The sequence below is a fragment of the Myotis brandtii genome, unplaced genomic scaffold (assembly GCF_000412655.1).
Source record: "Myotis brandtii unplaced genomic scaffold, ASM41265v1 scaffold521, whole genome shotgun sequence".
Taxonomy (NCBI): domain Eukaryota; kingdom Metazoa; phylum Chordata; class Mammalia; order Chiroptera; family Vespertilionidae; genus Myotis; species Myotis brandtii.
The window spans coordinates 3,978,850-3,988,563 of NW_005369870.1; the positions used below are offsets into that span (position 1 = coordinate 3,978,850).

General features: G+C 46.0%; 2 protein-coding genes across 3 annotated transcripts in view; one reads left to right on the plus strand and one right to left on the minus strand.

Annotated features, from left to right (window-relative positions):
• Positions 1-2,856, minus strand: part of MAP1A (microtubule-associated protein 1A) — a 20,742-nt gene extending 17,886 nt beyond the window's left edge. Inside the window, exons 1-2 of one of the 2 annotated variants that reach the window (XM_005877547.2) lie at positions 2,598-2,856; positions 1,527-1,628 (exon numbers count right to left, since the gene is read on the minus strand). In XM_005877547.2, the coding sequence (XP_005877609.1) occupies positions 1,527-1,628; positions 2,598-2,835 (340 nt within the window). In that variant the 5' untranslated portion in view covers positions 2,836-2,856. The other variant, XM_005877548.2, reaches the window with a different exon arrangement.
• TP53BP1 (tumor protein p53 binding protein 1) overlaps positions 2,083-9,714 on the plus strand; it is a 96,569-nt gene continuing 88,937 nt past the window's right edge. Inside the window, exon 1 of the mRNA XM_005877546.2 lies at positions 2,083-2,230. The gene's annotated coding sequence lies outside the window, so the exon portion shown is untranslated. The remainder of the gene's footprint in view (positions 2,231-9,714) is intronic.

Below are 9,714 nucleotides of genomic sequence, written 5' to 3' on the forward strand. Positions count from 1 at the left end.
GATCTAGTTGGTGTTTATATATCAGTGCTTGTTTAGTGAGAGTAACTATGCATCTCTCTGTAAGCATATTCCCAAGCATCCTCACATCTTAATTTAAAAAATGGCCAAGTATTTTGGTTTAAGTTCTGTACATTCATACATCATTCCAGAAAGCAGCCTAATCTTAAGTCTCTGTGGCCAAAAGGACGGGATTAGAGCATTCAGGGTAAATTACTAACATCCACAGTTACTCCTCAAACTTCAGTTCCATCATTAATTTCATCTGTTATCATCCCCCTATCCAATTTTGCACCAAAGTTCCTAGGAGTAATAAGTGGTAAAACTATTACCACTTCCTCCATGCTAATGGAGGAAGCCAAGACATGAGTAATTCTAAACAGAAGGCAGCCTCAAAACAGTGAGCGTCTAGCTTCACAGAAAGCAGTCACATCAAGAAAATGCCAGCCTCACATGTTTTAAATGTTGCACATATTCCTAGGATAATAAAGCATCTGCTACCTCCAATGAAAGCATATTCACCTTGTCTTCTCTCTCCGGTAGCATCTTCAGAGGAGTCAGTGATCAGAGAAATGACCAAAGATGTGGCAGTTAGCAGGAGGAGCGGGAAGAGAAGGGGATGTGACTATGTACTACACTGAATAATTGAGAATAATCTACATAAGATATGAATTCAGTCATCTTATGTGGTAACTGTTGGGCTGGATGGATTTTTATAGTCCATAAAGGCACTGGCTCATGGATTGGTATGCCAACATTTACCAACAACAGGACCAGAATGCCCAGCACTTTTATAATGAGACGTAGAGCTTTCTGAAGTCTCCCCACAGATACTGTCATCAACTGATAGCTCCTAAAATATTATTTTCTCAAATACCTGACCCATTTCTCCCACCCAGCAGAATGGGGAACTGCATGCTGTGCACTTTGATCTCAAACTCAAACCTCAAAGTAGCAATAAATCCAGGAGACCCTGCTTCCACTCTGGATTTGATGGTGCTCATCAGCCTTTTGTACCAGATTTCTGCTCTGCTCTGGAGATCTGTTGCCTGAACCAAAGGAGAAACCAGAAACCCTGAAACCTGAAAAGTAAGCTGTGCAGTCTGAGGGAAGTTCTAAGCAAGGATCTCGAAGGCAAGTGGGGGATTCAAGGGTCTCTGTAAAGGGAGCAAGAGGCTGGGGTACACAGAGAGGGGAACACAAAAAGAGAGTGAATTTGTGCATGGAAGATGATCGGTCATTCATGAGAAGCACATTTGTTTCCTTAGTGCATGTCAACAGCTGTCCATAAACCACCCTCAAGTAGAAATTACATTCTCCGGGCTTCTTCCACCCTCGTACCATCTCTCTGAGAAGTGTATTGGATATGTGGGAATAGTTAGGGAGCTTTACAACTTTCCCCTGAGGAATCCCTCCCTCCTCCGCCACCCAAATCTCCCACAGGCCAGTTCTACCAGGGAGAGTGGATCTCTGCTCTTCAGTGACCAACCCTCACCCAAAGAACTGAGACAAATGACACTGGTCCTAACCTTTGACCTCTGAAGAGAAGTGAGCTAGGTGCCGGGTAATGAAGAGTCTCAATTGTTGGTCCAAATCAAAGGATGATAAGTCAATGTTCCAGGAGAGAATCCCTGCGAGAGAAAAAGAAACAAAGAGCACTCTAGGTCAGGTTAGAGGGGCTGGACTTCAGGGAGCACTTGCAGGCTCACAAGAGGGGTAAGGAGAGGGAGAGGAGAAGGACAGCTGCCATGATCAGTCACACGGATACCTTTAAGAAAGGTGGTTAGTGCCTGTGTCTGTCTCCCCGCCTTTCTTGGCCTTTGCCTGAGCCAGAGGCAGAGGGGCAGAGTTTAGGCTAAACTTGGTCATTAATGAGTTTGTATGTAGCCATTTTCTTGCAGAGTTGCCCGATTGTGATAGAAGTGACACCCAAGGGACTGTTCCTAAATACCGGGGGGCTGCCTTCCCTGTCCTGATAGCTAAGTAGGATTCTGGACTCTCCTTCTATTCCCCCCTCCTTCCCTCCACCCCTCGGAGGCTTACTTCCACCCGCAGGTGGCTCCGCAGCACTGCGCCACTGGCTGTCAACTAGGGAGGGAGGTGAGGACTGAGAGCTTGTGGCCACAAAGGTCACTCTCTCAGGTTGGCCGCCCACACTGGGAGGTTTGAGATTTGTCCGCAGCGTTCAGAAAGCACCCCGTGCCTGTTCAGGGATCCTAAAGAAGAAGCTAAGGTAGGGGCATGGAATCTTCAGGGGAAGGTGAGGACTTTCAGGACATCTGGACCGAGACACTGAGGGAGAGAGGGTGTGACCAGAGCGGACCCAGGGGCTGCACTGAGCTAACCCGACTCAGGGAGACTGCGGAATGCCACGGGGTGTGCGGGAGGATGGGGAAGCAAGATGCTGGCAGGTGGGGAGGGCGCGTGACATGGAAGATGCAGGTGACAGGGGCTGATGATTCAGATTAACAGGGCGCGCGGATTTCAGGAATTGCACAGTAGGGATGGAGAATGCAGACGTACGCTCTGGGAGGTAAACGCAGCCGGCGGAGAAGCTCGGGATGGAGGAGGTCCCGAGCACAGCCAGGACAGCGGCTCACCTTGTTCAAGGTGGGCCCGCACGGCCCTCAGCTGGCTCTCTGTACCGATCTCGCCGATCACGATGAGCAACGAGTGTTTCCGCAGGTCCCAGCGTGCCGCCGCCACGGTGGCTCTGGCCTCGCACAGCGGCTCCGCGGGGTTTGGAGACAGCAGTGAGCTGGGGCTGGGGAGCTGCAGTCCGGGACTTGTCTCCATGGTAACGCCTCGAGGCCGCCAGGGCCCAGCCTCGGTCTCCATGGAAACTCCGTTTGACTGCTAGGCCGGCTGCGTCCGCCGCAGGGAGAGCGCGCGCGGTTCTTAAAGGCCGGCGGCAGAAGCCGCTCATTGGCTGCTGCCTGTCAGGAGGCGGAGCACTGGAGCTGGTGGCCGCCCCCTTCCTCTCGGGCTGGTTCAGCTGAGGGCGCTCCCACTCCGACTTGGGCCCGGGTGGGGGTTCCGAGGGGCCGGGTGGAGGGATGAGTCGATTGCCCGAGTGGCGGAGGAAGAAGCTTCTAGTTAGGATGTTCCCCCTATAAGTCCTGCCTGGCAATGCCGCGCCTCGCCCGGGCGGAGGGAGCCATCTTGTCCCTCTGTCTCCGTTTTGTATCGCTCTCCATCTGTGTCGGTGTGTCTGTTATCCTTGTCTGGCACGTTTCTTTTTGCGTGTTGTTTGTTTGTTTGTTTGTCGTGTTGTCTGCGCCTGCCAGGGCCTTAGACTCCATCCCCGGTGTCCCCGTCCTCCTGGCCCCAGGCCCCGGGAGCCTCGGGAAGGCTGCGCGGTCCGGGAGGGACGGCGTGACCTTCCGGCCCCGAGTCCCCGGTGAGCGTCCTTCCGAGGAGAGCGGCTGGCTGGGCTCCAGCCGTGCCGAGTGCGGGACTGGGGTGCCGTGCGCTCAGGTTGCAGCCCCGAGGACATGGGCGAAGCCCGGGAGACCTTCCCGACCGCAGGTTCTGTGCGCGGCCCGGTGGGTGGAGCGCCTGGGGTGGTCACTCTCCAGGGATTCCAGGTGAACCCGAGGAGGGCGAGCCTCCCGCAGCCCGAGAACCAGGGATGGGGAGGACCGAGGAGGCTGCGCTGTTGACGGCGGACGAGCGTCCTTGTAAAGATGGTGTGTGCTGTGGTCTCCCCGCACCCATCCCGCAGCGTGTCTCCCCACCTACGGCGCTCCGGCTTTTTACAAACAGTAAACAGTTACAGACAGCGACCCGTTCGGTGCATGCATGCGTCAGACAGAGAGCCCGTCTTTCACTCCAGCAGCATTTTGGGGGTCCCGTTTGGGTCCCGTTGGGGAGATGGTCCTGGGTAGAAAGCAGCACATGCCCTGATGCAGCAGGGCTGCCTATGGGCGCATTGTGGTCACCGCCGCTCCGGAGGCCCCGGGCAGGAGTGGACAGTGTCTGCATGTGCAGGACCTCACAGCCATCCTGTTCCCGAGCACGGGGCATGGCGCAGAACAGCCAGAACATCCTGCAGTCCGCTTAGACACGGCCCCGCCTGAAACTAATATAATACTGAGTGTCAGTTATAGCTCAAAAAGAAATTGGAGATGGCCTTGAAAATCCTTTTTGTGGCCGAGAGGGAGAAATAGGACTGGCAGAGCCCTGGCCGCTGTGGCTCGGTTGGTCAGGCATCATTCAGTGCACGGAAAGGTTGGATGCCCTGTCAGGGTACAAGCCCGGGTTGCGGGCTCCATCGATGTTTCCCTCTCACTTGGATGTTTCTCTCTCTCTCTCTCCCTCTATCTCTAAAAATCAAGTTTTTAAAATCTTTAAAAAAATAAAGTACTGGCAGAACATCAGATGGTGGTGTTGCCTCGCCCTATATGACACATAAGACAATGTTCTGCTATAACACCCCCGCCCCATTTGAAGATTCCAATCTGGTAAAGGTATGGAGAGAGGTGCAGGCCTCCTCTTCTGCAATCAGAAAAGAGTGCCAGAATAAGTTGTCGGGAGAGGAAGAGGACAGTTTCCATAGCAGCTGTAGAGACGAGGCCTTTAGCTAGTGCGGGGCCTCAGTATAAGGGTCAGCAGCAGTTAACTACAAGCTCTGCTCTCATCAAGTCTGACAGGTTAGACAATAGATCTGAATGGTATAGGGAAGGACACACACTGATCTGATGGTAGGGGCAGAAATGCAGGCCTACGATCTCAGGCCCTGCTAGAATTGGGTTTTAATTAGAGCTGCAAATTTAGACTCTGATGGTACTAACATTGCATATACATATCAAATGAGTATTCACCAGGCTCTTTTGCCAAAGGCAGACAATGTCATAGAAAGATTGGCTACAGGTATCTCTTAATTACCCCCACTCTCTCCTGGTTTAACAGCATCCCAGCCATTGGGTGATGATGCCAGTATAATCATAATATCAGAAAATATTTTCAGCCCTAGCTGGTTTGGCTCAGTGGGTAGAGCATCGGCCTGTGGATTGAAGGGTCCTGAGTTCGATTCCAATCAAGCGTACATGCCCAGGTTGCGGGCTCAATCCCCAGTGTGGGACATACAGGAGGCAGCCAATTGATTCTTTCTCATAATTGATGTTTCTCTCTCTCTCCCTCTCCCTTCCTCTCTGAAATCAATAAAAATATTTTTTTAAAAAAGAAAATATTTTCAAGTGTCAAATGGCACAAAGCACGAACAAAGTGCTCTAGAAAACTATGGAGTGTTAGCATCTATGCTTCAGAATTTTACAACTGAGGACAGAAAACACTGATGCGCACGTGTATAAAGAAATATATATGTATGAATTACAAAGTATATGAAAACTCATTTTGTGTTTAGGAATAGTGTGCTTTGGCAGGAGCCTTGATGTCATTCAAGGGCCTACCCGAGGGGACTATTCAGAACATGTGATATGCATTACTGTGAGGCACATGCAGTAGTATGTAGTATAGAGTCCACTATAGTGTTTGATTTTAACTGTTGACTCCTGGACTGCTCAGTTATGATTTCGGGGGGGAATTCTCCTATTCTAGTTTTTTCCATACTCTTGCCATGCAGCATTGGCAGATATAGTGGTTACAACCAATGCTTTTCAAAATATTTTTTTTTTACATTTTTTTATTGATTTTTTACAGAGAGGAAGGGAGAGAGATAGAGAGAAACATCGATGAGAGAGAAACATCGATCAGCTAACCAATGCTTTTCAAAATATTTTTGATAAAGAATCCTTGAATTGTGGAAGGGGTCTCTAAGGATCCACCACTAAAAGAAGTTAGAGGACATGCACAGGAAGGCAATATGATAGGCTGGTTCCTTGGGCGTGCAATGGAGTGAGCACAAGGCAGAAGGTAGTATAAGCCTCACATGAAAGGTAATGGTAGCCTTGGCTAAGTTTAAGCTAGTTAGGTGATTCTCAGCCCCCGGACCTTCATCAGTTCATAATATACAGTGATAAATCACCCAGCAGGTAAATTATGCACATCTTAACAAAGTAGGAGGGGGAATAACAAGTGGATGTGGAGGAAAGAGAACCCTGGCACACTGTTGGTGGGAATGTAAGTTGGTGTAGCCACTATAGGAAATGGTATGGAGGTCCTCAAAAAATTAAAAATAGAACTACTGAATGATCCAGTTATTCCACTTTTGGATATTTACCCAAAGAAAATGAAAACACTAATTTGAAAAGATATATGCATTGTCGTGTTCATAGCAGCATTATTTACAATAGCTAAGATATGGAAACAACCTAAGAGTCCATCCATAGATGAATGGATAAAGAAGATGTGCTATATACTATGTACAATGGAATATTACTCAGCAATAAAAAATGAAAATCTTACCATTCGTGACAACATGAATGGAACTAGAGGGTATTATGCTAAGTAAAACAAGTCAGACAGAGAAAAATATGATTTCATTTATATGTGGAATCTAAAAAACAAATGAATAAAACAAACTCATAGATTCAGAGAATAGATTGGTGATTATCAGAAGGGTAGGGGGTCTGGGAGGCGAAATGGATGAAGAGAGTCAATTGTATAGTGATGGATGGTAACTAGATGTATTGTGGTGATCATTTTGTTGTGTTTACAAAGATGGAATTGCTATTTTGTACACGTGAAACTAATATAATGCTATATATCAAAGTATGAGGGGGCATCTCTAAATTTTTCTGGAAATAATTTCACATTTGGCATTTAAATTAAGTTATTGAAGTCCTCATGAGAAAAATCAGAACTTTACTGAAATTAATTACACTCATCTTGGAATTATGTGTGTCGGGGAGAGGAGGGCAACATAATCCTTTCAATGCAGAGGGTCTTGATAGGACTTAGGCCAGCTCTGATAACTCATAAAGAAAAGATATTGGCTCCTCCCTTACTTCTAGACCCATGATTTTTTACAGAGAGGAAGGGAGAGGGATAGAGAGTTAGAAACATCGATGAGAGAGAAACATTGATCAGCTGCCTCCTCCACACCCCCTACTGGGGATGTGCCTGCAACCAAGGTATATGCCCTTGACCGAAATCGAACCTGGGACCCTTCAGTCCACAGGCCGATACTCTGTCCACTGAGCCAAACCGGTTAGGGCGATCTGAGTTCCTTTGGTAGAATTCCAGCCTGTTCTGCTGTATTGCATGGTCTTATCAAATAAAATATCCAGAAGAGCTGTATGCAGCTCAGATTCCCACCCTGTACTCAGTTCTGCCTATAAAGCATTCTTTATACAGAAAGAGGAGTGTTAGATTACAGGATTGCTGTGTCAGAGGCTATCCTTGGCTTTTGGGCAAAATACTATGATCATAATGTATACCAGCAGCCATAAGGTCACCTCTTAGCAGGAACAGCTGGTTTTTATCTGCAAAGGCACTGAGTAAAATAACTTCTAAAAAGGCAGTGAGTAAAATAATCTCTAAAAAGATTGAGATGGGGGAGAAGTCTGCATTTATTACTATGTCTGGCAAACAGAGGAGGAATATTTGTTGGATAATTTTCCTAATTATTATTTGTTCACATTAAGTAATGGGAAGAACAAAGACACTGGATTTACTACCCCCCCCCCCCACAGCATCGCAAAGGACAATAAAGAAATTTCCCTTGCTCTGGCTGGCTCAGTTGGTTGTTGGAGCGTCCTGATGTGCCAAGGTTGAGAGTCAGTCTCAGGTTAGGACACATACAAGGGTCAACCAATGAATGCATAAATAAGTGGAACAACAAATTGGTGTTTCTCTCTCCTTCCTTCCCTCCCTTCCTCCCTCTCTTCCCCTCCCTCCCCCCCCTCAATAAAGAAAGAGAAAAAAATAAATTTCCCTTTTATCCTTCCTTCCTCCTCACATTCTTCTTTCTAAGAAAGTGATTACTAAAAGTGAAAAACATTTGTGGAAACTATTTTCCCTTACCCATTCCATTTCTTTGTGAGATGGAAGTTAGTGTTTGGCTGTGGCCTCTAATTCCATCTTTCCCTTTATTCCGAACAAAGCTGCCTCTTAGTGCAGGGATCACTAAGGCTTATAGTGAAGATCATGGTGGTAAAGAGAATCTAAATCTAAGTGTATACCTTAGTTTTGAGGCCATGTCTGTGTGTGAATTAAATTTTGCATTTTTTCAAGGTATTCATAGAATAGAGTTATTTTCCTTCAAGGAATGTTTGGGTTGAAGAAACATCACTTTATGAATGTCCCCTTTACAATATCACTAAATCACAAATACTTTTTCTCTTCTCATCAGTTCTTTCTTGAAGATTCTTCAGAACCTTTATAACATTACCTCTTGCCAATACCTTAACTCTTTTTTTGTTGTTGTTAATCCTCACCAGAGGATATTTTTCCATTGATTTTTAGAGAGTGGAAGGGAGAGACAGAGAGAGAAACATTGACGTGAGAGAGACGTATACATTGGTTGCCTCCCACCTGAGCCTGGACCAAGGCCAGGGACCAAACCTGCAACCATGGTACAGGCCCTTGTCCAGAATCAAACCTGGGACTTTTCAGTCCACAGGCTGACACTCTAACCGGCTAGAGCCTGTAACTCTTTTTTTTTTTTTTTAATGTTTTTATTGATTTCAGATGGCTAGAGCCTATAACTCTTTTTTTTTTCTTTTTTTTAAATGTTTTTATTGATTTCAGAGAGAGGAAGGAAGGAGAGATAGAAACAAATGATAAGAGAGAATCACCCATAGATTGCCTCCTGCACACCTACTGGGGATGAGTCCACAACCCAGGCAGGTGCTCTGACCAGAAATCAAACAGTGACCTCCTGGTTAATGGGTTGAGCTCAACCAATGAGCCATACCGGCTGGGCTGCATTAACTGTTTTATTCATTCAATCTGAGCCAATTGCCTTTCCCTCATTCTTGTATTTCCTGTCCTTTTTTTTTTTCTTTGAATGATATATTCCCCTTAATTCTCATCTAGGAATTTATTTAGCTTTACCTTTATGACTTTATTTATGGAATAAGGTTCCATCTCATTCCACAACGGATTTAAGGAGTATGAACTAACTCAGTGATGGCAAACCTATGACACGCGAACTCATATATTTGGTTGATTTTTCTTTGTTAAATGGCATTTAAATATATAAAATAAATATCAAAAATATAAGTCTTTGTTTTACTATGGTTGCAAATATCAAAAAATTTCTATATGTGACACGGCACCAGAGTTAAGTTAGGGTTTTTCAAAATGCTGACACGCCAAGCTCAAAAGGTTCACCATCACTGAACTAACTCAAACACAGTTGCTACTCTGAAACTGACTTCCCCACTCGCCAACTGTGTGAACTTGGGCAAGTTGCTAATCCTTTCTATGTTTTAGTTTCCTCATCTGTAAAGTTATAATAATAGCACCTTATAGGATTATTTTGAGAATTAAGGGGACAGTCTCTTAAATATGCTTAGAACAATGCCTAGAATTCATTTATTTAATCATTCATTCAATATTTCTGTAGCACTTACTGTGTGTCAGCAAACGGAACAAGCAAGATAATAAATAATAAATAGATAAATTATATAACATGTCAAAAAGTTGTTCGAGCCGAAACCGGTTTGGCTCAATGGATAGAGCGTCGGCCTGCAGACTGAAAGGTCCCAGGTTCGATTCCGGTCAAGGGCATGTACCTGGGTTGCAGGCACATCCCCAATAGGAGATGTGCAGGAGGCAGCTGATCGATGTTTCTCTCTCATCGATGTTTCT